The sequence below is a fragment of the Durotheca rogersii genome (assembly GCF_024521655.1).
Source record: "Durotheca rogersii strain YMJ 92031201 chromosome Unknown GGS23scaffold_9, whole genome shotgun sequence".
Lineage (NCBI taxonomy): Eukaryota > Fungi > Ascomycota > Sordariomycetes > Xylariales > Xylariaceae > Durotheca > Durotheca rogersii.
Genome location: NW_026251240.1, coordinates 283,455 through 310,408, shown reverse-complemented (window position 1 = coordinate 310,408; position 26,954 = coordinate 283,455). Strand labels below are relative to the sequence as shown.

General features: G+C 50.0%; 6 protein-coding genes across 6 annotated transcripts; 1 reads left to right on the top strand and 5 right to left on the bottom strand.

Moving 5' to 3' along the window:
• Positions 1 to 846: 846 nt before the first annotated feature.
• GGS23DRAFT_528249 (NUDE protein) lies at positions 847 to 3,743 on the bottom strand. Its single transcript, XM_051514703.1, has 2 exons — positions 3,201 to 3,743; positions 847 to 3,077 (listed from the first exon to the last, which is right to left on the bottom strand). The coding sequence occupies exons 1-2, from the start codon at positions 3,450 to 3,452 to the stop codon at positions 1,569 to 1,571; spliced, it is 1,761 nt and encodes a 586-aa protein (XP_051372040.1). The 5' UTR covers positions 3,453 to 3,743; the 3' UTR covers positions 847 to 1,568.
• On the bottom strand, positions 3,598 to 4,636 carry GGS23DRAFT_528251 (uncharacterized protein). The gene is made up of 2 exons (XM_051514704.1): positions 4,049 to 4,636; positions 3,598 to 3,938 (listed from the first exon to the last, which is right to left on the bottom strand). Exons 1-2 carry the CDS (start codon positions 4,549 to 4,551, stop codon positions 3,743 to 3,745), a joined length of 699 nt encoding a protein of 232 aa, XP_051372039.1. The 5' UTR covers positions 4,552 to 4,636; the 3' UTR covers positions 3,598 to 3,742.
• Positions 4,637 to 8,881: 4,245 nt separating this feature from the next.
• On the bottom strand, positions 8,882 to 10,420 carry GGS23DRAFT_566445 (uncharacterized protein). The gene is made up of 3 exons (XM_051516271.1): positions 9,550 to 10,420; positions 9,344 to 9,482; positions 8,882 to 9,247 (listed from the first exon to the last, which is right to left on the bottom strand). The coding sequence occupies exons 1-3, from the start codon at positions 9,749 to 9,751 to the stop codon at positions 9,130 to 9,132; spliced, it is 459 nt and encodes a 152-aa protein (XP_051372038.1). The 5' UTR covers positions 9,752 to 10,420; the 3' UTR covers positions 8,882 to 9,129.
• A 645-nt stretch (positions 10,421 to 11,065) lies between these two features.
• On the top strand, positions 11,066 to 12,880 carry GGS23DRAFT_528159 (histidyl-tRNA mitochondrial precursor). Its single transcript, XM_051514701.1, has 2 exons — positions 11,066 to 11,331; positions 11,387 to 12,880. The coding sequence occupies exons 1-2, from the start codon at positions 11,225 to 11,227 to the stop codon at positions 12,714 to 12,716; spliced, it is 1,437 nt and encodes a 478-aa protein (XP_051372037.1). The 5' UTR covers positions 11,066 to 11,224; the 3' UTR covers positions 12,717 to 12,880.
• Positions 12,881 to 14,093: 1,213 nt separating this feature from the next.
• On the bottom strand, positions 14,094 to 15,753 carry GGS23DRAFT_528181 (amidase signature domain-containing protein). The gene is made up of 2 exons (XM_051514702.1): positions 15,449 to 15,753; positions 14,094 to 15,380 (listed from the first exon to the last, which is right to left on the bottom strand). Exons 1-2 carry the CDS (start codon positions 15,536 to 15,538, stop codon positions 14,241 to 14,243), a joined length of 1,230 nt encoding a protein of 409 aa, XP_051372036.1. The 5' UTR covers positions 15,539 to 15,753; the 3' UTR covers positions 14,094 to 14,240.
• A 7,505-nt stretch (positions 15,754 to 23,258) lies between these two features.
• On the bottom strand, positions 23,259 to 24,997 carry GGS23DRAFT_604934 (sugar transport protein; the record flags this gene model as incomplete). Its single annotated transcript, XM_051519685.1, has 8 exons — positions 23,259 to 23,416; positions 23,520 to 23,678; positions 23,735 to 24,025; positions 24,055 to 24,172; positions 24,213 to 24,536; positions 24,567 to 24,601; positions 24,631 to 24,854; positions 24,924 to 24,997. 8 exons carry the CDS (start codon positions 24,995 to 24,997, stop codon positions 23,259 to 23,261), a joined length of 1,383 nt encoding a protein of 460 aa, XP_051372035.1.
• Between the last annotated feature and the right edge of the window lie 1,957 nt (positions 24,998 to 26,954).

Genomic DNA, 26,954 nt, shown 5'->3' with positions numbered 1-26,954 from the left:
CGACGTCGTCTGCCGCCAGCGCCGCATACCGCGCAACCCCCCCCCCTTTTCCAACCGAGACGAGTCAAGCGACTATGCCGATGAACCTGCGTACACGCTCGGGGGGAGAAGAGGGGCGACACGGGGGGGGGGGCGAGTTCCTGCCAACCCCGCCGCGCCCGCCCGCCCTCCCTATATCTCCCCTCCCTTCCCGACCCTAGGGCACCAGCCCGCACATATAGGCATGTGTATGTATGTATGTATGTATGTATGTATGTATGTATGTGTGCAGGTCGGCCTCCGGACCGCTGCACCGGGGAACTTTGCGCCATTAGCCCAGGGGCGACAGCATCCGGCGCTTGCCCGCGCTGCGAGGCCAAGACGGCGCGGGACCGCCCACCCCGCGGCAGCCGCTGGTGTGCGATGGGCGCGGTGGCGCCTCGACCTCGCGGTGGTACGCGCGCGCGGCTCGGACAGCCGTGGCCTGTCTCCGAGGGAGGGACGGAGGGACGGAGGGACGGAGGAAGGTGCTTGTTACTGGCGGCACGCAGGGCCAGAGCAGACAGGTAAGGCTAGGCAGTAGAAGACGATATGGAGATAAGTAGGTAAGTGAGCAGAGGAAACGAGATTGACTTAGGCTACGTGCAATCTGAGACACACCGCGTATACGTTGCCATGAGTCTTAGCCCCGAAGCCACGCCGAGGGCAGGTTGGATAGGTCGAGAGACAGCTGAGTAGACGCTTGTATATGTATATATACGTCTCTCATCGAGCATCGTCTCTTTGGGGGGGGGGGGGGGGGGGGTTACACGTGTATTAGCAGCCACCCCTATCACAAGCAAAGTGCAGGAGGAGAGAGACCACGGGGGTGGGGCAAAAGGGGTTTGTATTGTGTAAAACAAAGAAGAGTAAATAGGGGCTGCCGTTTAGGCTCGTATTAATACTACAAAATCTTTCTCTCTCGATCCTGCCGACTCTCTTCAGTCTTGGAACCACGCGCGCGAACTCCCTGTCACACACACACTCACACACACAACGTGTCGTCTAGGCCGCGTATGTACAAAGGTTCCGTCAGCCCGCGCGAAAATAAGTGTCATCATCACCTTACTTGCCGCTGGCCGCCACCGCCGTGGCGGCGACGGCTACAAAACCAGCGGCGTGGGTAGTAGTACTAGTAGTAAGGCGTGGAAAGGGGTAGACAATTTCAGCTTGGCCGAAAAGCAGCCTCCTCCTCGTGCCCCGGAACGCCCGCCTCAAATCCCGCGCGCACGCGGTTGTTTTTCATCCAAAGAATAAGGGAAATCCCCTTCCCTGACCGGGACAGCCCGAGAAATATGTTTTGCCTAACACCATGCGGTTCTTTCTTCTTCGCCCCTTGATAGTGAGAGTGCGGGAAGCACGCATGCTGGCGAGAATGATATATGCAAATCCGTCCGTAAAATCGTGACACCTCGGCTCAGCGCCTCAGCATGGGTATAAAAATGGCACCAACCGCCGGTCGATGCTGTGTCGTTGGAACACCGCAATTGAAACGACGAGGGGAGAAAGAATACAAGGGCCGTAGTTTGGGTTGAAGTTTTCAAGAAAACTTAGTAGGTCTCCCCCAGGTCGCTCAATTTCCGTGGCCTTCCGGTGATTTCCGTCGTCGAAACGCTACCACTAGTTCGGCGAGACGAGTGCATACCACCGCTCTGCCGCCTAGGCATCGGGATGCTGCTAGCGGAGCCGTCGGCGTCGAATTTGCTGTAGGTGCCCCTGCGACTCGGTGTGCGGTCCTCGAAGCCCTCTTCGATGGACTCGTCGGGGTCCATCCGGCTCATGCTCTGAGAATGTCCGTGGAGGCTGCCACTAAGAGAACTTCTCGGCCTCAGTCCTAAGGGTGTCCTCGCACCTGAGAAGCTGGTCCGGGACATGGGGCGGGCGATCTCGGTTCGGCTGGCGGGTCTCTCAGGTCTCGCGTAGCTCGACATACTAGCTCGACTACTCGGTCGCGAGATGCCCGTGCCGATGCCGGAGCTATCTTGGTCGTAATTGTTACTTCGGTTGGGCAATGGGCCGAAGGACAGTCTTGATATTCCCGACGTGCTGAGTCTAGGGACGTGCTTGCTTCCCAACGCATTGCTCGATTGGGAAGGGGTCTCGTCGGCTACGGAAGACGTGGTGGAGCCTATGGTGCGTTTCCTCGAGCGCATCGTGACCGAGGGAGGCACTTGACCGCCGCTTATCGACGACCTCGGAGACGCCCGCGGAGGCGTGATGGTGGGAGCTGGCAACTTAGATCGCGCCGACTGCACTCGAGCCTCTAGTCGTTGCATCTGGGCGGCGAGGGAGCGGATATGGCTAAGAGAGGCCGGCGCGGGAGGCCTTTGCGAAGCTGTCCGGGCGGTAGAAGTACGCGGGGGCGCTGGTGTGCGCGTGTTGGTGGCAGAGCGCATTCTCGGCGGTTGCATGCCGCCGGATACGGAACTCTTCGGCTTCGGCGTGATGCTGTGATCGGCGGAGGGTAGGCGGGATCTCTTCTGCGGCGCGGGCGTCTTGACCTTGGAAAGTTTCGGGAGAGGCGCCGACGCGTCGGACATCGGGGGTGACGGAGGCTCGTTAACGATAGGGGCGTCCTTTCTAGTTCGCGGCAGAGATACGTCGTCGGGAGGCACCGTGAGAGGAGAGCTCGCCATGGAGCGGGGCGAGTCTTCGAAGATAGGTGAGCCGGGGATGGAGATGTCTGTAGAGATGGTAGAAAGGTGACGGTTCTCCGCCTTCTTGATCTTGTCCTGCATGATCTCGGCTTCAATCTTGAGGTCCGACAACTCTTCGCGCAACCGCTGGGCCTCTATTCGCAACGTCTCTCGCTCCTGCTCGCCTATCTTGATTTCCTCCTCCATCATGACGATCCTCTCGATGGCGACATTGTACTTGGACTCCAAGTCTTCGAGGGACGAGGTCGTGTTCCGCGCCTGTCGCTCGAAGTCGTCGTTTGCCACTTCTATGTCGCGTAACCGCAGCTGCAAGGTACGGTTGGTGTCGCGGAGAACGGTAATCTCCTTCTCCAGTGTATTCTGCGCTGTGTTTGCCTCGGTCTTGGCCTTCCGGCATTTCTCCTGGAGACTCGGAGTTAGCGATGCGATGCGATTTGTTTACACCTGGCCGCGAGACGGGTAGGGAAGCGCGTTGGTGAATTCACAAGCAGATAGGGCAGAGCGTCAGATGTGAATAAAGCGTACCTTCCACTCGTCGACCTCGAACTGAAGCCCCTCAGCTTTCTGCTGCAGATCGCGCTGTCGCTTGTCGGCGGCATCTAGGTCCTTCTCCAGCTCAGCCTCGAGCTCGTGGCTGGATTCGCGGAACTCGGCAAGTTCGTCGGCGAGCTGCTCGTATTGTCTCTTGTACCAGGCCAGCGACTCCTCGACCGTGGCGGCCCCGTTCGGAGGGGAGGACGGCGGTTCGGTCATGGCCGAGTTCGTACGGGGTCGCATGTTGTGCGGCGTGCACGATCAACCTAGATTAGAATCCTCGATGGCGCATCGGCGGTGTGAGGGGTCGGCTAGTCGCGAGCGAGGGAGGCGGGAAGGGAGGGGGGATATGAAGGCGTATTCGTAGGGGTAGCGGTAGCAGTGGTGTTAAGTAGCTTATGGGTATTTTCTGAATCGCCTTCTCTTTCGGCAGGATGCAATCGATAGGCAACCTGTGCTAAACTCTGCGATACTGCTTCTTTTCCCGCCTTTCTTCCTTTTTTTTTTTTTCCTTTCTTCTTCTTCTCTTTATTTCAGATGAATCGTGCCGGCGTTCTAGAATGAGAAGGTAAACAGGGTCGTATCGTGACAAAGGAGAACAAACGGTAAGGATCGTTGTTGTGGTGGTTGTTGTGCGGTAGAAACCAAGTGGTGGTAAAGCAGTGAGCGGCGTGGGAAAATGGTGTTGATCGAATCCAAGGTGGTGTGTAGCGTAGTGGGTGCGTTCCTCTTGTTTTTCTCCGAGTCGTCAGTATGTCGTGTCCCTCTCTCTGCTGGCGGCGCGTCTCTCGTAGCAAGAAACACGATGCGGAGAGACAACAAACATGTATGCAGCCTACACGTCCGATTTCCGTAACCGTCTAGGCGTATGGGGGAAGTGTAGGTGAGAGAGCCGGTCGCGAGGAGGGCGAGATGTGGGAGGTTGGAATAACCGTCGGGTTAGGTGGCAGGCTATCTTCGTCCGCTCCTCGTTCGCAATTCTCGTCTTGTCGTATCTGTCGCAGGCAGCAGGCGCTCGATGCTGCTGATGCTGTCGGGGTTGTTCCCTTGACTTACCGTTATGCTGCCGTTGTTGTTGTGAGGTGGACCGACAACGACAACAACCGACTCGGGTGGGATGGAGATGGAGGTGGACGGGTGACGGTGGAGGGAGGGATGAGTGGATGGCGGACGAGAACGGCAGCGGTGGTGGATGGGCATAGGCGGTAGGTAGGTAGGTACAGGCAGGCTGTACGTACCTCAAGCTACACACCACCCACGAATATACACAGGCATTCGCATTCGCACATATACATACATACAACACACACACACACACACGTACACACGCACCACGCAACATGCAACACACAACAGGAGTCGAGTCGAAAGCGGGCTGGGCGACCAAGAGTACTTACTCGTAGGCCGGGCTGGCTTCTTGGTGGCAGTTTTTAGCAGCGGCCTGTCGCCAGCATCAACACTCATTCTCCCACCGTCTCTGCCCCCTTCTCTCGGCATCCCGCTAGCCCCGTCGGGGTTTAGCGCGGGACATGTGTTCCTGCCCGCTACCATGACAACCCATGGCGCGCTCGTTCCTCCCCGACCTGCCTGTCTGTCTCTGTCTGTCTGTCTGTGTACCTCTGTGTACCTCTGCATACCTCATCTAGGAGGTATACACCTAGGTACCTAGGTAGGAGGTATATGGACAGGATTACCCGTTCCCTGGCGCCCCACCACTACCACCTTCGGGACTGCCTGGTGGTTATCTCATGTGCATATGTGCATGCCACACCTGTAAACACAGATCTGAGAAAGGCGCCCGATAGAGGTACCTAACCTAATCTCCTAATGTACCTAAGAGATAGGCTTAATAATAGAGACTACCAAGTAGCGCTGTCAGGAATCGAACCTATCCTCTATTATCAAACCCACGGAGCTCTAAGGTATAGGTATACATTACGTGTAGACGAGTACCTACCCCCATGTACCTACCTACCTAAGGCACAGTGCCGCCCAAACCTGGGAATAGCGCCGAGGACTCGGAAGATATCTTCTTATGTAGCGGGAGAGGCGCTTTCTCTCCCTCTTCCGATATCCCATCCCAACCAGGTGGCCTCTCTTGAGGTACCCAAAGTTGCCTCTTGTATATGTGCCGCGTAATTGTTTTAGCACCACTTCAGCTCAGGCATCAGATAAAACCATCCCTCCTAACGGATTGCCCAATCGTCAGCACCGCCTGAAGAGGCTGCTCTAGGTCCTCAAACAATGGACATTAATAGCCATTCCGATCCTAGGAGAAACAGGTACCTAAGTGGCTTGGTAGGTACCTACCTCAATGCGTAAAGTACGTACCTCAAGCACCTACAAGTAGGCACCTCCTCGCTGCCTCTTTGCATTCCTCTCCCCCTCTCTCTCTATAGGTATATCTATCTATCCATCTCCTATGCCCTCTCCCACTCTCCTCCCACTCTCCCCCCCCTTCCCCAAGAAGCCTACTCGAGAAGTAAAGACTTCAATGGCCGACGGCCCAGAGGGAGGGGGCACGTCGAGGCATCAGGCATAGGCACGAGGCACGAAAGCTGGGGATGGGCGGAAGGCAATCCCACGCTCCTCGGATCGATTTGGCTAGCACATACAGCGCACGCCCACGCTTTGCCTCCTTGGGTGAGGTCAAACACGAAACCAGCCAGGCCGGAAAAAGGCATCAAATCACACCGCCTCCTCATGCCGGTTCCCCTTATATATGCAGTCCTCCGTTATAGCCTGCACGTCAAACTGCTGCGCTCGTTCAATGCAGACAGGCATTCGGTCGTATGCACATGCCTACATCTGCAATACCCCTATGATCTGTGTAGGACGTAGACTTGCTGCAGCGGCATCGAGGTAAGGTCGAGCAGGGTAAGATCAGACGAACCAAGGCTCATGCATACGCTTAACGGGCTACAGCCTGAGACGCTACCAGAACTGCCCATCATGCGTGCTCTGTGTGTGTGTGTGTGTGGATGGGTGTCTCTCTCTCTCTCCTCCAAAAAGAAAAAAAAATGTGTGTTTCAAGAGACACTCTATGCTAGGGAATATCCATCCTCTTGGGCCGAAATTGGGTCGATTTGCCAACAAAGTCTCGCATCATCATCGACCACCCGATGGCAGTGTTAGGGTTAGCGGGGATCCGGGGGGTCATATCTACCTGTTCCCATGACCAGGGTATCTTTTTGGGGGTGTGCGCAACAAGAGAACATGGCCCAGGGAAACGGGAAATGCCAGATGCAGAGAGAGGCATGAGCCGGCACCTTACGCAGTATTATGTAGTAGTCTGGTGGCGCCCGGGCCCTTCATATACCAGGATTTGCCGTCGAGGGGTACCAATTAGGTAAGGATAGAGAGACCTTTTCTCTCTCAAAATGGAGGCATGACTGGAATGGCACATGAGTCCATCATCCCGTCCAATAGGACTTCGGACCCGCCGCTGCCGCAGACACGGACTACACGTATGAGTAGACTCGTCTCTCTGATCATCGTTCTGCGGGGAATTGGGCAGGCCAAAGACGGGCAGCGCTGGGAGTGTACACGAGCCGGAAAGTCTGGTATTCTCGCTCGGCCGCATCCAACCCTCGGCGATGCGATGCGATGCGCAGTCTCGACCCCCACCCACTCTCCCCAGGGCCCCCGCCACACAACATCCTACGGTCTTGCGGTCTGATAGCGCGCGTTTGGCTACCCAGGCCAGGTTCGTTGCTGCTACAGCCCAGAGAGATGGGATGGCGACAGCTAGATGTCCTAGTCGGTGCTCGGTCATGGCCCTGCGATGAAATTCTTCGATCGGGGCCTCGCGAGGTGCGCCAAGGTCGGTCTGTTAACCTCACCGTACCCTTACCACCCACCTAACCCCGGGCAGCTTGTCGTGATCCGACTCATCGAGACCCCACATATGTCGTTCGCAGTTCGCAGGTGGTCCGCAGGGTCCTCGTGGTGCCAACCAGGCTTTCCTGTGGGCCCCCCCGCCTCTCGCCGCTTGCGAGATGAATGGTCCTGTTGTCGACGGCTTCTCGCCGGATCTCAACATGTTGGATGGTGATATCCGGGTCTCGGAGCTGCAAGGTAGAGCTCAGATGAACTCTTCTTCTGCACCCCTTAAACGCCGTCTCTCTCATGTTGGCGTTCCATCATAGATACGACATCCGGGTGTCTTCTATGTATGTGGGTATGCCCGCAGCACCATGCAGCGGCCGAATGGCAACCGACAACCCAACGTGTCTTGCGGGATCGGCATCAATCCCGGTGTTAACGGCATGTTCACGGGAGCACCCGGCTAGCCGCTGGGGTAGCCCAGCGCCGGATCACCATGCAGACGGGTCGAGAGGGCATGAATTGCCATTGGCGAGACAGTCCCCAGTTATCTCAATCATTACCAGAACAATTCTAAGCCTCAAGCGCCTAACTACGACTTGCCTGGTGTTTTGTGCCCGTTTCAAGTTTGGTGGTGATCGAGGAGTCCGCCAGTACCCCCCCATTTATCTTCGTTGGTATATTAGACGCTTGCACCTTGCACCACCCTAATCATAGCTCGATTTAACAAGGAATATCATACTAGGAGGCCTCTGGCGCTACTGACCTTCCTCATATCGGCAATTATTGATCTCGTCTGGTAGTATAGCTAGATATCTACTTTAGGCTTTGTACTCCTCACTTTATAGCTTGGGGGGAGCGCACAGTGTATACAGAGATATTTGGTCACTTGAGTATTTAACCAATATTCAGTAGCAATAGAGGAATTGCCTAATGTTGTTTTTCATTTCTTGAAATATGAGAGTTGTTGGTACGACCAGAGGGGTGTTGAATGACGCTAGTGCTTAATCACTAAGAAAGAAGAGAACATGCCGTTTTCCGTTCCAGTTACAGTCTCCTCAACTATAAGTGCCAAGTCGTGTAACTAACGGCTCTCCGGTATGTTGCCGGAGAGTCCCTTAGGAAGAGCCAGCCTTAACGCTGCTCTCATCCGTTCTAAGGCTGGGAAAAAGCCGTAGGCGCCAAAAGAAGACGGAGACGGCTAACCGCATCTCGGGTTTAGGGGGGTGGGCTTATACAATTTCTCTGCCCCTTCGTTTGTGCTTGGACGACACCATCGTAACGTCCCATGTATATCTAGGTGCATTTGTCTCTCCTCTTGGTCTTGCTCCACCAATTTGCGGGAGCGGACTGCGCCCAGCGAATAGCAAAAGTGAATTTGCGCCTTCGGCGTAGCAATCAATGCATCTTTGGAGCCCTACTAGCCAGCGCATCAAACCCTAACTCTTCATCTATAGTCCTGAGAATTTGCGTCACTCCAACTACTGACCAACGAAGTACCTAAGTAGAGTCGATGACCGAGCAGGGGGTGGATTCCGTTATGCTCGCCTTGTACTTCTCGAGAGAGTTTTGAGATTCCAAAAAATGGCAGGGTAGGCTTCAAGAACGACAGACTAAGAACGTTTCGTAAACAACACACAAGACAGATTTCGACCATGTCTCAACCGATGATTTCATGCACAGATGGAAAACTCGCACCTCTGACTGGCAACCAGACCGGTCGCTCGCTGGAGAGGTAGGCCGTGATGCCTCGTAACCTACTCCTATTCGCCGCTGTCACGCCACCGTTCGCTAGCGGAAGGGTTTGGGACTAACATGCCTACGCCTAGGAGCGAATTGTGAACAGCGTCTTCATGAAATTAGGTGAATGAGAAAAGAACTGGCCCGCACATTCTCTATATCTGACGTTATATAACTAAAACAAATACCCATATCTAACACGACCTAGCTCGAAACCAAGACCTTGCTGTATATATGCCACATTCCCTAGGTGCCTCCGGAGGGTGTTGTCGACGCAAAGAATAACACCACTAGAAGTTGCCAAAATAGGAATTGATACCTAAATCTGTAGCGAAGGTTGTCGAACCTTAGGGCCTCAGCGCTGTCCCTGGAGCTCTCTGAGGTACTGCGCCTCCACCTGGTTCCGAATCTGCCTCGCGCGATCACCCAAATATTGCGAGGTATTTTCAGAGATGTCATAAGGCAATGGCCCCCTATGGAGACCTTGTGTTAGAATATCAAAGATCAAAACCAAACGAAGACAAGATTGGCAGGGGCAAGTGGAAATGTTTTCGAGGTTGGATACTTACAAGCCGTGTTCAGTGTAGAAGTCCCACAGGTATCTTTCGTAGGCACTCGCGATAGCAGCCGGCAATTTGTTCTCTACCGCATATTCAAGGTTGCGCACACGCCTTGCCACACCATCGAGTTGTACGGAACTGCCTCTTCCTATTACAACCCAGTCAGATCGCCAGCACGACAGATAGTAAGATGAGCCACCCTAGAAAATACTAACCTTGCTGGCACCTTCTATATAGCGACCGATACTCCGCGTTCGCATCTTCGAGATCAAGCTTTGCCTGGTCTCGCCGACGCCACGCTTCGTGGAGCGTTCGCTTCGAAACTTCGAGAGGGCTATAGGTTTGAGACATGTTGGTCAATGAGGCTGATGATACGAAGGCAGGATTGGAGCTGAAGAATTGAAGGATCTGTGGCATCTAGAGACAGCACCATGATAGCTGCGAGAGTAGGCTGGGTTTTATACACAGTTGCTTGGAGGTTGTCCATGTCGAATTCCTGAGATTCCATGCCTACAACCAGACCGTTGTCCGCGACTGTCGACCAAGGAGACGCCAGCCACCGGCCACGGAGACGCCAGCCCACGGTCAAGGCCATGGGGGCCCAGAGCTACCAGCGTCAGGAGACGAATAGGATTTGTGCCTCAAGAGACTACCTCAGGATGCTCAGGGTGTAGCGGCTATACAGTCCGCAACGACCGGGTTAGCAGTTGGACCAGCCATTCTATAGTAAGGCGCTTGACTAGGGTGGCTAGGTCTGTTGGCCCCAAGTACAGATAGTTGCATCATCAGTACCAGCTAAAGGTCTTCGCACCATAGCTAAAAACGGCTGCTTTTGAAGAGAGTTGCTGTAAAATGCAGGGGCCATAGCTTGAGAGACGCTTTGCCAGGGTGAATTGGTCTGTTGGTTCCAGGTGTGGAATGCCCCTATCAGTAACTGCTAATCATAGCACTTCGCTATTTCCGAATGACTTGGCTGGATGGCTCGATGGTCAAAGCTACAGAGGAAACGTGGCTATAAACAGAAAGCAAGTGGCCCAACCCAGGATTAGAATAGGAAAGACTTGAGTTACAGTCCATCGTCACAGCATCTGCTATAGCAAGGAGTACAAACTCTGTGAAACTGTGAAATCTACACTTACGCATAGTTGCATATGAAAATGCCAAGCACCGCTGATTGACACCAAAAAGAACTGGGGCGCTAACATTGGCTGGGCGACAAATCAGCATTAGCCAACAAAAAAGACAGGCGCCTAAACAATGACCCCCCCAGATTATCTGGCGGTGCCAGTGGCATCTGTTAGGTACCCCTGCTTACCTGGTTGGTGAGATTGCGCCTGGAGGCAGACTAAAATTATTACCTACCGTGAGATTGCTGTCATAACTGAAGATATCTGGTCATAGAACAAACTATTAGCTAGGTGTAAGCCCTGAAAGCAGAAAAAGCGTTAAAGCAAGCACCTTATCTATCACACACGATTAGAAACTTCTGGTCCCTCAAATTTACCTACTCTACACAGTATAAACCCTGACTTTAACCTATATATAGTGGACGAAAGATCATATAAAGTGCATATTCCTTAGCTAGATATATACCTAGGTTCCTAATTATACTGATTATACTGATTTACACTGGGCACTTTTATAAGGTTACACGCGATACACTGTGTATACAGACACTGCAATAGAAGGATATTGATCGGATTAAATTCGCGCCGGATTCCGGAGTCCTGCCCTACCCCGCATACATATGTACATTAGGTATGACTCAACCGACATATTTTCTAGTCCACCCATCAGACCTCACGATATCTAGCAATATTTGATGGTAGAGTCAGGCCTTGCCGACACCTAGCTTGCCTCTGGTTCCAAGCTAGGCAAGGAGGCAGCAACATGGCAACTAGTGAGGCGAAGTCAACTCGTTCCAACGTGCAGCTGAAGACGCCAAAAGGTACTCGGGACTGGGTTGGTCCGGACCTTGTCCTTCGTGAACATATCTTGTATGGTTTGCACGTTATATTCGATGGCTCAATAGATTCACTAATGTGCGAATAGCCGGACAGTCAGCGACGTGTTCAAGCGTCATGGCGGCACCCCATTGGATACGCCCGTATTCGAACTTAGAGGAATTCTGACAGAGAAATATGGAGAGGACTCGCGTCTTATATACGATTTGGAAGATCAGGGTGGGGAGCTCTGCTCTTTGCGATATGATCTCACCGTTCCGTTTGCTCGCTGGTTGGCCATGAATACCAACATCACACAGATCAAGCGCTACCAGATTGCAAAGGTCTACCGTCGGGACCAACCTGCGATAGCTCGTGGGAGGCTCCGCGAGTTCTACCAATGTGACTTCGACATTGCTGGGGTTTACGACCCCATGATACCTGATGCCGAGGTTCTGCGGGTCATCATCGAAGTTTTCGAGGCGCTAGAGCTCGAGGTTTCGATCAAAATCAACCACAGACAAATTCTAGACGGCCTCTTCGCCGTTGCGGGCGTCCCAGACGAAAAGGTCCGTCTCATCAGCTCAGCCGTCGACAAGCTGGATAAAGCACCCTGGGATGACGTGAAGAAAGAGATGGTCGAGGAAAAAGGCCTGCCCGAGGAAGTTGCCGATCGCATTGGCAAATATGTGGGACTCAATGGCGATTTGCGAAAAATACTGGAGTTGCTTCAGTCAGACGAAACGTTATCCGGAAATAAAAAGGTGCAAGCTGGACTGAAAGACATGGGTCTTCTCGTCCCCTACTTGGAGGCGTTGGACGTTATCGACAAAGTTTCTTTCGACCTCTCGCTTGCTCGAGGCCTGGACTACTATTCTGGTGTTATCTATGAAGTCTTGACAAAACCGCCCAGCCAATATGGCCCTGGGGCTCCCGCCGAGGCCAAGAGCGACGGCCTGTCCAGCCAAGTTGGCAGCATTGCTGCAGGTGGCCGCTATGACAACCTCGTGGGCATGTTCGGAAAGCGCCCTATGCCGTGTATTGGAGTCTCGTTTGGGGTTGACCGAATTTTCACGATCTTAGACGCTCGACGTGGAAAGAAGGCAGGGGTCTTGACACGTGAGATCGACGTCTACGTCATGGCATTCGGCGGCAAGGACACGGACGGACTACTTCTTGAGCGAATGGCGATCGCTCGGCAGTTGTGGAATGCCGGCATCCGAGCTGAATTTGCTGCTAAGGTCAAAGCCAAGCTGCCTCAACAGTTCAAGGCAGCCAAGGACGTTCCTCTTGCGGTGATTATCGGCCAGGACGAGTTGGCTGATGGTCTGGTTAGGCTGAAGGTTTTGGGGGCTGGTGATGGCGAGACTGACGAGAAAGATCGGGGGCAACTTATTTCCAAGGACAACCTGGTTACAGAGGTTAAAAAGCTTCTTTAGCTTGTCTTAGTCTAGAATGTAGATAAACGGCATCTATCTCTGTTACCCCAAAAGCTGATGCCACATTCAAGAAATAATAATAATTTGGGATGTTGGTGATGCGTCATGCTGTTTGTTGGTGATGCATCTTGTTGGTGATGCCAGCGTCTCAGCTGATGGAACGAGGGGGGAAGACCGTTACGGGTCCCAGAAGGCTGCCCCCAGGCCATTCCGGGGCCGGTGAGCTAGGGTGAGGCCTAATCCAATCGCGGAGTCGGGCGAACTGAACTCTTCACTCGAAATTCGCACCGCTAAGCGCTTCGGGCCTTTCTGAAGAGCCGCGTGTCATATGGTGTTGCACATCTGTCAGGATACGATGTGCCGCCATGCGGGCGCGGGGCACCGAAATCGTGGGGCGATGGGGACCGAAATATGGGGTGAGGGGTATCGAAGCACGGTGCAGGAGGTTCGGGTCTCTGGGCTACACACACAAAGATACAGGCCGCTGTCGCTTTCTTTGTGCTCGACACTCGGGAGTCCTCGCTGCATTCCCGCGTTAGCTTCCACCCAGCTCCCCTTCCCAACTATCCGCCAGGTGCTAGGGGGCTGTTGATGGCTGAGGTAGGGGTGAAAAAGAAGAAATCTGGCTATGATGTTGTTGCAGTGGGATTGGTCGGGGAGACGACGAGGAAGACAGCTAGGGGGGGGGTGTCTGAGAAGACCGGTGCTCCTCTCCGTCTTTCAAGTAACGGTGCTGCCGAAAAGGGGCTGCCACATCGGCTCCGTTTTTGGATTTTTTCGGCCCGGGTTCACTGGACACTGGACGCCGGAATGTAGAAAAAGGTTAGGGTTATTTTTTTAATATAAAAACAGAGGCCCTACAAAAGCCCTACATATATATAAACGCGACTATGAGTTCTCCAGATCCTATGGTCGCATGTGAAGGTTTAAAGCTCTAATGCCCATTAGGTACCTATATAGGAGGTAGGTACCTACCTATTCACAGTACCTACATGGGAAAGGTAGGTAATTACCAACATGGCGATAAGCAATACTATGAAACATACAGTAATCACTATTGCTACGTGCCAGATACCAAAACGACAATGACGAAAGTACGATTAAAATGAGCACGCAAATACCTGAGACAAAAAGCAAATTGGCCCCCGTGGGATTGCATAGTAGACTTTTACCCTCCCTGGCTGTTGATGAAAGGGGGCTAGAACAGGAGAAAATCGCCGATTCCGGCATGACGAGAAAAAAAAAAAACAAGCCAACAACGTACGCGAATTGCCAGTACGTGGGGCGGAAACTAGTTCGTTGCTAACCGGAGTGCCCTTTGGGAAACAAAAAAAGAATATAAGTAGGTAGGTAAATACGCCGGGGGGGGGAGGCCCAGTTCGCAAGCGAGAGACTTCGGGGTGCCTGTTCCGCCATCCGAGAACCCATCGGTTACCTCCCCGTCCTGCCGTCGTGCTACTTACTGCGCCATTACCACACCCTTTCCGCTTCCCCCCACCCCTCCCCCTCAAGATGAGACACACATCATATCCCCTCCTTCACCACCGCCTCGACCGCCGCGGCGGCGCGCATCACCACCTCGTCGTCCCACCTGCGGCCGACCAGCTGGACGCTGAGCGGCGCGCCGGCGTAGCCCTCGGGGCCGTGGTCGCGGTACAGCGCCGCGGCGGACGCGTCGAACTCGTTGCGGCGCGGCGCGTAGGCGGCATCGCGCGCGTGCGCGGGGTCGGCCGGGTCGACGGCGAGGCCCGTCGGGAGCGCGCAGGCGGGGTAGTCGAGCAGGTTGAAGACGGCGGTGTAGGCCCAGTACTTGGCGGTGCCGTGGCGGGGCGCGGCGGCGGGCGCGCAGGGCCCGAGGAGCACGGTCGGCACGCGGAGGGCGCCGTCGCCCCGGCCCCGCCGCCAGTGGTCGAAGTACTCCTGCCGGAAGGCGTCGCGCGCCGTGTTCAGCGCCCACATCTCCTCGATCGAGCGCCGCCGCACCACGTCCGAACTCACCACCCACGCGCTGAGCTCCAGCACGGGCTCCCCCGCCGCCGCCATCAGCGCCGCGTTGACCGCGCCCCCGTCAAGATAGTACAGCTGCCGGCAGACGTCGTACCCCCGGCCGTGGTCGAACGGCGTCCACGGGATCACCTCGAACTCGGCGTGCCTGGCGAGGGCCGCGGCCAGTCGGGAGATCGCAGACACTACCGGCGGGTGTGGGCGAACCACTCCGTCGTCCGTGTACACGCCGATGGTGATCTTGTTGCTTGCCGACGGCGGGGCGGCCGGCCGCCAAGGCAGCGGAGAGACGTACGGCTCCGAGGTCCATGGTTTAAGCCCGATGATCGTCTCCATGAAGTAGACGTTGTCTCGGACTGATCGGCAGATGGGCCCGACGGCATAGGGAGTGCTATCGTACCCCTTCATGGGGGCTTTCGATCCGGTGTGGGGGATTCTGGTGGCCGTAGCCTTCAAGCCTACGCACCCCGTGAAGGCGGCAGGCCCGCGGATGCTGCCGCCGCCGTCTGCCGCCAAGCCGATCGGGGAGCCGAAAAAGCGAACCAGCGCACTCTCCCCGCCGCTCGACCCGCCGGGGCTCAAGTCGCGGTTCAGTGGGTTGAGCGTCCGGCCGGTGACGTTGTTGCTAGTCTCTAGCCACATGAGCGTCTGAGGCGCGTTCTGCAGCGGCACGCGGATTCATCAGCTTGGGAGATCTCGCGTCTTGGGGAGCTGTGTGTAGACCTCACCGTCTGGCAATAGAAGACGGCGCCTGCGTCGCGGAGGAGTTTGACTATCGGGGCATCGTCGGCAGCGACCTCGTCTACCCACGCGGTCATGCCGGAGTAGGTGCGCTTCCCCTTGACGAGAAACTGGTTTTTGATGGAAAACGGCAGTCCGTGGTAGGGGCCGACGACCGTCTTATGTGTCTCGTAGTGATGGTCGAGCTCTCGCGCACGCTGTAGTCCTTCTTCGAACCAGATTTGGGTCAGACAATTGACCTAACCATCTGTAACAAGAGATATGCTTGGAATAGGTTTAATTTAACTAATAATTCTATAGGAGGTCTCTTAGGTTCTTATCTTCTTCTAAGTTTTACGTTCCCTTTTCGTTCTGATATAATCCGGAAGTACCTTTGTACCTTTATATCTTTATACTTTAATGCCGAAGCTATCCGAAGCTTATTTAGGACTTTCCTTAGTAGGTTACCGAGGTAACGGCCTTAATGCCTGATATTATCCTTTTAATTTTTTATGGCTTAATTCGTTAGCGTAGGGTTCTATTCCCGTATAATACTATCTCCCCTCTTAGGAGGAGTTCGTTCCTAAGCGTAGTACCTAGGTCCGATGGTTAGTAGGTTTATTAAGGTTCTATAGGTAGAATAACTTAACGATTTCCTTCGCTCTTTCGGTAGTAAAGTATTCCTACGGTTCCTAAGTCTAGTAGCGCTTAATCGGTTAGCTTTATTACTTTATTAGGTACTTAATAACTTTTCCGGTTCTTACGGAATTTAATACCTTATTTATCTCGTAGTCTTTTACTTCGATCGGGGCTACCTTCCGTAAGACTTAATTAGGGTTAGGTAATTCCTAATTACTAGCGCGGTAGGGTTCGATAAGGAATACGTAGAAGGTATTATAAATACGCTAGCCTTTCGGGAGTATTAGAGTTACGGCGGTAGGGAAGACGACCTTTTAGATCTTAAAGGAACCGAATATCTTTTTATTTATCTTCTTTATAAGACGTTTGGTTTTAATATTACGGGTATTTAATATAACGAATTATCCGACTTTTAAAGGAGGTTCTTCTTTTCGGTATTTATTTACTTATTCTTTTATCCGTTACCGTACTTTTTTTAAATATTACTTAGCTTCGTTATATACCCGAGTTATTTAGTAAGTATAGAGGTTACTTTTTAGATTCTTAGGGGTACCTAAAGGGGGGTTATATATTATTAGGTATTATTTATAGTTAGCGTAAAAGGATAATATACCGGTAGTTATTAAAGCGGTATTATTATAGGTAAATTCGGTAGTAGGTAATAAGCTTTCCTAGTTATTTATTTCGTAATTTACGAAGACGCGTAGGTATACTTTTAGTATTTAGTTAAATCTTTCCGTTTATTTATCCGTTTAAGGATAAAAGGCGGTACTTATTTTAGGCTTAACGCCGAGGAGTTTTAAGACGCCCTTTTATATATAGGAAGTAAATCGCGAGTTTCGGTCGGAGATAATATCTAAGGGGATCTTATATAGCCGTTAATAATTACGTATAAAGATAGGTATTAGGTCTTCGGCCTTTTTACCGTCTTTTTTTAGCGGGATAAAGTACGCTATCTTAGTAAAGGGATTTATAATAACCTAGATAAAATCGTAGCCGTTAAATATTAATAAGTCCGTAATAAAGTCTATCGCGATCGTTTATTATGGTCGATAATATAATTCCATAAGCTATAGTAGTCCGAACGGGATATATCGGGGTATTTTATTTTATTAGTATTCGCGGTATCTCCTAACGAATTCCTTAATTATTACTTCTAGGTTAGGTTATTAAAAGTTACGAATAATAAGTTCTATGGTTTTATTTATGCTTATATATCCCGTTACTTTAGTATCGTATTTCGATTTAATTACTTTTTATTATAGGTCCTTAGGTATCTAGAAACGGTTTCGCTAATAGAAAAGGCCTTCCTAGAGCTTTATTTCCTTACCGAGTAATTTAGTTAGCTAGGCTTAGTACTCCGGGTCCTATATAGTTACCGTTTTAACTTATTTAACGAATTTTATAATTTAAGCGGGTATTAGGATGTTACTTAGTCGTACGTTAAAGAGTATTACCGTAGGTAAGCCTGAATTTTTTAAAAAATGCTTTTCCTATAGGACCGTTACTATCGGCTAGTCCTTAGCTCCTCCTTTTTTAAGGCGATATTATAGTAATCTAAATAAAATATCGGCCTTTTTATTTTACTTCCCTAGGCGATAATATATTATAAAGTAATACGAAAAGAGCTATTAAGTTTAGCGGGCTTAGCGTCGATTTAGTACTTTTACCGTAATAAAGTACGTTAGGTTCTAGTAATCGGAATATACTTCTATTTAATGCTAAGTACCTTCGAGATAGTATCGCTACTTTTCGAATGCGTCGACGATTATTAGTAATTTCTTATTATATATCTTATAATTTATTTCCGCTAGGATAAGTCGTCGTAAGAAAAAGGCTATTAGTTTTAATTTCCTTTTATTATCCTTTTATAAGAGGACCGCGAAAATAACGAAATCCGAGGCGTCGGCTTCGATAATTAAAACTCGGTTAAGGTTAAAATATATAAGTACCGAGGCCTTTATAAAGGTTTCTTTTAATTTCTAGAAGGCCTTCTTTATTTCGATTTTTTATTTCCATAGCTTACGGTTTCCTTTATTAGCGCTAATAATTAGCCTAGCTATACCCGAAAAATTACGTATAAATTTACGATAAAAGTTAGCGAACCTAATAAAGCTTTATAAGTCTTTAAGTATAGCTAGGATACGTTAGTTAAGGATAGCTTCTACTTTATCTTTAGATATGGTAATACCTCTAAGGCTTATATTATATCCTAAGAATTTAACTTCTTACGTTCGCTAGGTATATTTTTTTAGGGCTACCGCTAAATGGTTTTCTATAAGCCGTTTTAAGACTTTTTTAATTAGTTTATTATATTCCTCTAGCGTATTAATATAAATTAGGATATTATTTAGGTAAGCGATAACTCCGGCGTTTAAAAGGTCGCGGAAGATATGGTTTATTATAGCTTAGAAGGTAGCGGGAGCGTTAATTAATCCTATAGGTATAACTATATATTCGTATAACCCGTAGCGCGTTTTAAAGGCGGTTTTTTATTTATCGCCTTCCTTAATCCGTACTATATAGAATCTAGATTTTAAATTAATCTTAGTAAACTACCGCGCCGTTTAGAATAGGTTTTATAGTTCGTTAATTAACGGGATCGGATATCGGACGGGTATTATAATTTTATTTAGCCCCCGGTAGTTTACTACCGGTCTTAAGGCGCCCGGGTCCTTTTTATTTATAAATATTATAAATGCGTTATAGGGGGCCTTAGATTTTCGGATTCTTTCCATGGCTATTATTTCGTCGAGTTAGGGTTTTAAAGCATCTAGCTATCGTCCGCTTATAGTATATAAAGGTCCTTACGGAGGAGTAGTTCCCGGTCGGAGCTTAATAACGTAGTCCTACGGTTACCGATTAAGGAACCGTTATCCGGCTTCCTTAGTTATAATAGGAACGAAGTTACGAAATTATTCCGGTACTTATATTAGAGCCTCTACTTCTCGTGCTATTCCTACGCGAGTTAGCCGTAAGCGATAACTTTAGTACCGTAGCGAGTTAAAGTATAGCCGTCCGTTTATAAATAATCCTTAAAGGAGGTATTCCTTTATTTATTACTAGGATAGGATAATATCGACCTTTTTATTTAATTTATTAACTTCTTAAGCGATACGGTAAATATATTCGTAGCTACGGAGCTTCGTTTTATTTATATATTAAAGTCCTCCTAACGAGATTTCCGAGCCGTCGAATCTTATTAAGGTTTTAGCCCTAAAGCGTTAATTAATAAGAAGGCGTAATTATTCGACTTTAGCGGCGTTAATTAAGGATACCTTACTACCGGTATTTAAGAGGATTCGTAAGGGGTATTCTTTTTCTTAATATCTTATTTATATCGTATAAATAAGCCGTTTATTTAACCTTAATTCGGTTAAGTTACGCTAGGGAACTTATAATTTCTTCGTTATCGGTACCGCTTCCGTTACTTTTGGCGTTCCGGGCCGCTTAATAGCCGTAATCTTTACGTTATTTTTATCGCTTTTTTCTTCCGTTAACGCTTACGGGGGGGCATTTAAAAATTCCGTTCTTTATCGGAGTCGGATAGCTCTATAATACGGGAAAGAGTTTCCTTTTATCGTATAGTAGTATCGATTTTAGTCTTTTTATTAGATAATAGCTCGGACTTCTTCCTTTTTTTTTTCCCGATAAGACTTTTTTAGATAGCGCCGGTAAGTCCCGTCCTTTTAAGTCCCTTTTTACGAAGTAGGCTAAGGTTTAATAATTATTTCTTCCGTATCTTTAGTAGGCCTTTTTATCCTTCTTTCGTTAATCGATAGCGGCTTAGTTAATCTTAGCTAAAGCTTCCTTATTACCTACCTATCGTAAGTCCTTAGCCGGTACGGGTTTCTTATTATCCTTTTCCTTACGTTCGTTTATCGGTTAACCTAAGCGGGAGCGAGTTTCTTTTACGGGTTACCGCTATTATTAGTCCGCTTTCGTAAGCTTCTTTTACGAAGCGGACCTTTCTTTTTCCGAAATTCCCGGGTTAGTTATTATGTTTTCGTAGATTTAACTAGCTTCCTTAATTACTTTAAGGAAGGCTTCGTCGCTTTCGGGGATACGACTTAATCGTAAGTAAACTAGCTTAATTATTTCGTCGGATAAGGTACGGGCGATATAATTTTAGAAGGTAATTCCGGATTATTAAACGATATCGTTAAGGTTTATAAGCTCGGTAAGGTATTAGGAGATATCTCCTTAATACTTTAGTTTCTATATCTTTTTAAAGTTACGATATCGTTCGGCGGGGTTTTTAAACCGTTTTTAAAGTACTTAGGAATATCCCGCTTAAGTATCGACGATTATTAACCTTTTTACCTAGGCTAGCCGTTATTAATATTAGAGCTAGGCCTTTTCGGTAAGTATCGATCTTATTTAGTTAATCTTTTAAACGTCCCGGGTAAAGCTTTCTTTATAAGTTTCGATATAAAATTTAACCTTAATTTATTATAATCGGAACTTAACTAAGTCCTTACCGTTATAAGCCGTAGGTTTAATAAGGTATATTAAATTAATCGTTATCGTAATGCTTCGTCGATTATTTATAGCTTTAATTTAAGCCCTAATTATACGTTCCTCGGCCGGATCGAGAGGCTCCTGCGGTTTTTTAGAGGCGCCGGGTAGGCGCCGCGGCCTTTATAGGTTCCCGGATTTTAAGTTATCCGAGTCGTTAGAATTCCCTAGGTTTCCTAAGGTATTCCGCGGGATCCGTAGGGATAGCGGTAGTTCTTACCCGGCTCTTCTTAATATAAAAGCGCCTATCGCGGCGTTTTAAAAACGGGCTCTTACGCGCGCGGCGGTACGTTTAGCCGCGGCGTTTTAAAGTACGCCGTCGGAAATAATTTCCCTTATTTTAGCCTCGCTATTAATATATCTTCCGGTAGACGCTATCGTAATTCGGATATCCGGCGCGGGAGTAGGCGTTCTTATTCTTTGGTTAGCTTTTACGATAATAAACTTAATATCCGTTAGTTTATTACTTAATCGTCGTTATTAGTATTCCTTAATTAAATTAGCCGCGTAAGCCTTAAGGTCGTTTTTAATTAACTAGGTTTTTTCTTCTATAGCCCCGGGGGTAAGGTATTCTTTACTAAGGATTTCGTTAATCTATTTATCCTTTTACGTAGCTTAGGAGCTAACGTTCGTTATTAATTTATTATACTTTTTACGTAGCTAGGTTAAGGCTCGTTAGTTTTATAATACGGCGTTTCGAAGTTAGTTTATTACGGCCGTTCGTACTTTATCTTACCGGGTAAACTTAGCTACGGTTTCCTATACGTTCTAGGCGAAGTAGGTATTTTATTCTACGACTTATTTCTAGAACTCGTGGATCTATATTTTCGTAGTTCGGATACCGGTAGTTTATATTACCGTAGCGGTTTAGTAAAGCTATCGTAATTATTCGTATTACTTCTTTAGGATCGTATTTTATCGGTATCTTACGTCGATTTAATTAATTAATATTACTAGGCTTTAATATACTTATTTTATTTACTTATATAAATTTACGATTTACTACGGGGAATTACGTATAATTATTCCTAAGTTTGCGATTTCCGGAGTATTCGTTATAACTACCTTATATTCCTAGGGTTAATATACGACGAGGGATTTATTAATTAGTTCGGGGGTTAGCTTCGGCTAGGGCGTTAGAGTAATTCGTTCGGCGTTCTTTACCTTTAATTCCGTTATAGCGGCCTTTAGTTTATTAATCGTAGCTACTATTTAAGCTACCTCCGCTATAGAGATCGGCGCTATCCCCGAAGCGGCTAGTCGCGGGAGTAGGAAAGCCTACGGCTTTAGTTCTTTAATAAAAGGTCGAGGTTAATCCGGTAGTAATAATACCGGGGTAGCGGCTTTAACGTATAACGCCGGCTTAGGCGTAGGCTTTTTTTATTATTAACTTATAGTAAAGTTATAAGGATAAGAGTAATATAGAATTATTTATAATAAGGAATATACTTAAAATAGGTTTAATTTAATTAATAATTCTATAGGAGGTTTCTTAGGTCCTTATCTTCTTTTAAGTTCTACGTTCCCTTTTCGTTTTAATATAACCCGGAAGTACCTTTGTACCTTTATACCTTTATACCTTAATACCGAAGCTATCCGAAGCTTATCTAGGACTTTCCTTAGTAGATCGCCGAGGTAACGGCCTTAATGCCCGATATTATCCTCCTAACCTTTTATGGCCTAACTCGTTAGCGCAGGGTTCCATCCCCGTGTAACACCATCCCACGTTAATTCATGCATAAAAGGGGATGCGAAAGGAAACGGGAGGGCAAATAAACATGCCACTTGTTGAGCGATTGCCGCTCGCTTACAAAACGCCAGCGTCAGGTCGTAGCTCTTGAGCTTCCCGGTCGCGATCAGGTGCAGAAGCTCGGTGGCATCCTTCTCGGTGATATGTATCTCTTCAGGCGTCATGATGTCGCACTCATAGGGGATGCTCATGACGTTCTTCCTCGTTGCTGGGGGAGGGTCTCGGAGCAGCCATTTTTTCGGGATTTTCCCGTCTCGCTCGTTGCATTCTCTTGCCGCGATAGCCTCCCAAGTTAGGCGTTCACCCATTCCGAAGCGATTCGGGGGGTATGCTGCGTGTTGGAGAACACGATTGTTGTTGCCGTCGCGGCGGGCAGTGTGGGGGTCTTCAAGCGCCCACGTACTTCCTTGCGACCCCTTGAGGCTCTTCCCCTATTGTCTGACCTACGGTATTCAAGGTTAAAAAGCTGAAATCGGCTTCGGTCGGGTTTGGTATATGGGCCGTCGAAGACAAGTAAGCAGGAAGGCATCTCGAAGAGTTGGTGCTATTTAAGCACCTCTTATCTCTCTCGTCAAGACCCTGACTGGTGGCCAGATATGTCTACAGATCTACGGACATACTCAAGAGGGCAAGTCCTCCCGTGAACCGAGCCGAGTGAATGGCGTGTAGTATATTCCCCTCTCTCTACACAACTCTAACTTTTCTTCCTGTGCGTCCTCTCGGCCTTTGAGCGGATTGTCCCGCCACTTAGGAAGATAATGCCACGACTTAAACAGTCACGGTAGAGTCTACCTACTCGTATGAGAAGCATTTCAGGATTTCTTGAGCTACGGATTCCGCGCTCGTACTGTCGGATGAACACTTACGGGACCGGTTTCATTATCTTCTAGTTACACCATGGCTAATCCTTGTCACCCCTCATTTTTCTCCTTTTGGGAGGGCATGGAAGATGGGGGCCGGGGGAGGGAGGCGCATGTAGAACGAATGGGGATCGATATGTTGCCGTTTCCGTTATGGCCTGTTTGTGCCCGCAATCTAGCCAACTGTTGTCCTGGTTGTTTTGAGCAGCCTACCGAGACGAAGTTATCACTACCTTTGATGTGGCTCCGAGGGGGGGGTCGAGCTCTGACTGGTTAGTACTGACATCCCTGCTTCCAAGCCCCTATCCATACACATTCGCTCTATTGTCTCTAGACTATGTCCCTTCGTTTCAGGCATGAAAACAATAATAGAGACAGTGCATAGGGCAGTACAAGATACGAAAAGAAAGTATGCCCCGAACGACGACTGGGAGATGAGCAATGGGGTAATCAGGGCGACGAGATAATTGGCTAACCGTGTCAAGAATAAGAAGCTGTTGAAAGGGGTTGGTGGAAATGGATCAAACACACCCAGTTAGAGGCCTGGGCTAGACCAGCGGCGCTGCTTGTTGCTTTCGGTACGCTTTCGATGAGGGATGTTCGGAATCCGATGGCCCAGGTCCCGTTGAAAATAAATGTGTATAGGTAGATGGAGGCTACGACCACCCGATTACCCGCACCAGCCTCCGGTTTGACCTGATCGGCGGCATGCATTGATCCAACAATCAGCATGAGAGTCGAGCAACCACAACCTCCTACGATACTCGAGGTTCGGCGGCCCCATCGGTCCGCAAGTAGCGTAGCCGGTATTGCCACCGCTAAGATGACTAAAGCAGAGCCTTGAGACCTGCCTCTCGGGAGAGGATCGGCGCGTAGTATAGCACTCCGTCAATGCCGCTAAATTGCTGGAAAGCCATAAGGAAGCACCCCCAAAAGCGCCCGTTGTAGAAAGGGAGGCGTAAAAGCTTCGCGAAATTTGACTAGGGTGTGGTGTAGAGCTTCAACCAGGGACCCTTCGGACACGGAAGCGTCGGCGTCGTCAAGTGGTTGGCATAGGAGTTCATCTTGCTCGACCTCGTCCAGGCCCAACCTCTGGGCAATTTGTCGAGCTTCTCTATGTCGACCTTGTCGTACGAGCCATCGCGACGGCGACGGAACCCACCAGCAGATCGCCGAGTTGATGAATGCCAACCCAGAGGCGATCGTCCGAGGCAGCCGCCACGATAACGAGGTACTCTGAAGCCTCGTGTGTCCATAGCGGATGAAGTAGCCTGCCACAATACCCATGGCAATCAGGGGTTGTGGCACAGCGGTCATTACGCCGCGGACCTGACGCGGTGACATCTCCGAGCCTTAGACATAGACGTTGCTGAGAAACAGCCCTAGACCAAGCCCTTTTAACAAGACGTCCAAGGATGAAGACACCCTAGCAACGGGGCGGCGCATTCGACTATGGCACCAACACCATAGATCGTCGTTCCAACACCGATGAGGCGGATATGCCCATGTCGATCAGCCAAGATGCCGCCAAAGAGTGCCGATATGGTTCCGGGGAGGAGCAAGGAGGAGACGATCACGTCGTGCATGGCAGGTGAGAAGTGACCAAAGTGCTGTCGAAAGGCCGGCGTTGTCGTCGATGGTCCGATGCTCCGTATCCAAATTGCAAAAGGGGCGTCAGCCACGACCGGTAAGCGAGGCACAACAGCGGGAACAGACCCGAACAACGTCGCAGCGAAAGACACGGCGTAACTCGCTTTGGGATATAGAGGAAGCCGGCCGAAGAACTCCATGGGATACGTAAGGCGTAGTGAACGAGCCCAAGTGAACTGAGCGAGGTGTCGCTTCGAGGTGCTGGATGGTAAGGAAACGAATTTACCATATGTATACTGTCGGTACGATCAGAAGGGCAGAGGGCAGCTGAAGCACTGATTCCCTTAGGCTAGCGGCGGGCTTTCTTTTTTCGGCTGCTCCGTCGCAGCTGAGCACGCGAGATCCGCGTGGAGCCTCGAAAACTTATCTCTGTCCCGCTGTCCGGATCTTTGATACGACCTACCTTCGTTGTTGCGGGCTGCACTTTGTATGTGGTCGATCTTTAGTAGGCTGGATCCGGGTAACATCGCGAACGTAGCGACCCTGGAGCATCATTATGGGCGCCTCCATATATGCATGTGCGGTCAAGTCCCGTTTGCTTCCCTAGGATATTTCCCCCTTTCCGCACTAATGATGGCGGCGTTGCAGCGTTTAGACATATTCAACTCGGGATCGACTCGCCGCACCCCATGATGGCGCTGAGCGACGCCCGTTGGACGAACTCTCAGTTACAATAACCATCGTCTGATGACGTCAAGACAGTTCAACCGTCGACGGCCGAGCCAAGAAACAGCGCTGTCCTCTACGAGATTTCATCAACTCCGCCATAAACTGCATTCGACTAGCAGCGTCTGGCCTCGTGATCTTCGCAAACGGCATGGACGACCCTGCACCAGGCGCCTCGATTGTGGACATGTAGATGTACGTCCCTCAACATTTCCACAGCCCATTCGTAGAGGCCGGGCGCTACGGCATCGGCAATACTGTCGTGTCGCCCATCGTCGGGAACGCCCTCGGCTTCACTTCCGGGGCCGCTTTTCTCAGTGCGCCACGTCGCTGGCCCGGGCTGACCCAGCCCCTCGGACCGTTGCCGTCCTGATCGCCTAGGCCAGCGTCCCATGGTGCCCGTATTACTGCATCGCTCTTGGCCTAGCACTTCTCAGTGAGGCTTTGGTAACCTAGTGCTCTTGGCATTGCATACGTGAACACAACCGGCATACCGACGGCCCACTACTGTGTTCAGGCTCGATATTCAACTGCCGACCACGTCTGATTCCCCGCAGACCCGCGTCGTGCTCCTCAGTGCACTATCCTTCTTTGCGTAGGAGAGAGCCGGAGCTCGCATCTCGGGTTGCATCTTATCCTTCCTTATCTGTGTGGGAGGACGACTAAGACGATGCTGGGTACGTCTCGGCAGGTTCCTGGACGGGGATGACGACCAGGCGCTTGCTTCTGTGCACCCTTCCGGGACGCGTCAGTGAGCGACCATTCGTCTGCGTTGAGACCTTTGGGCGCGATCGGTTCTAGTCGCCTGTGCCATTAGTTTGAAGCGCTGTAGGTCCAACAGGGCCCGTCGCCATTACACCTTACGGCGACTTATCCTTGGGCCGTAGTGGCCTTCATTCACAGGATGGCGAGGCAAGAGAGGTTCAATGGAAGGGGGATTGACGGTGCGTTTAGCAGCTCGGGCGGTGCTGCGACACCTCCCACAATTGGCGTCGTAGCACAGGTCGTCGGGACCTGGGTACTGCACCAATTGTAACCGGGCCTTTCATGGCCGTGATTTGGTAGTAGAGTGACGTTTCAAGAGGCTCTCGAGATGGACATGCATAGATTAGAGCTGAGGCACGGAATGGTTGAGAGTGCAAAGTTGAAGTTTTGGTAGGAAGACCATCAAAAGGTAGGTAGGTAGGTAGGTCCTAAAACCACCTAAGCAAATCGGCCAGTAATTGGCAGAATCCCCGAAGAAATTCCGATAATAGGGTCAACGCTTCTCCGCTTCTATAAAAGGCAGGTACGGATTGTTAGATATGCACCTATAATGTGTTGTATAAATCGATTCATTACGCATCAATGCATCTGTACTCAACTAAAGAGGCAGCTTACCGAGTGCAACGGTATTTCGAAGGGCCGTATTCACAGGCCACCAAAATGCTC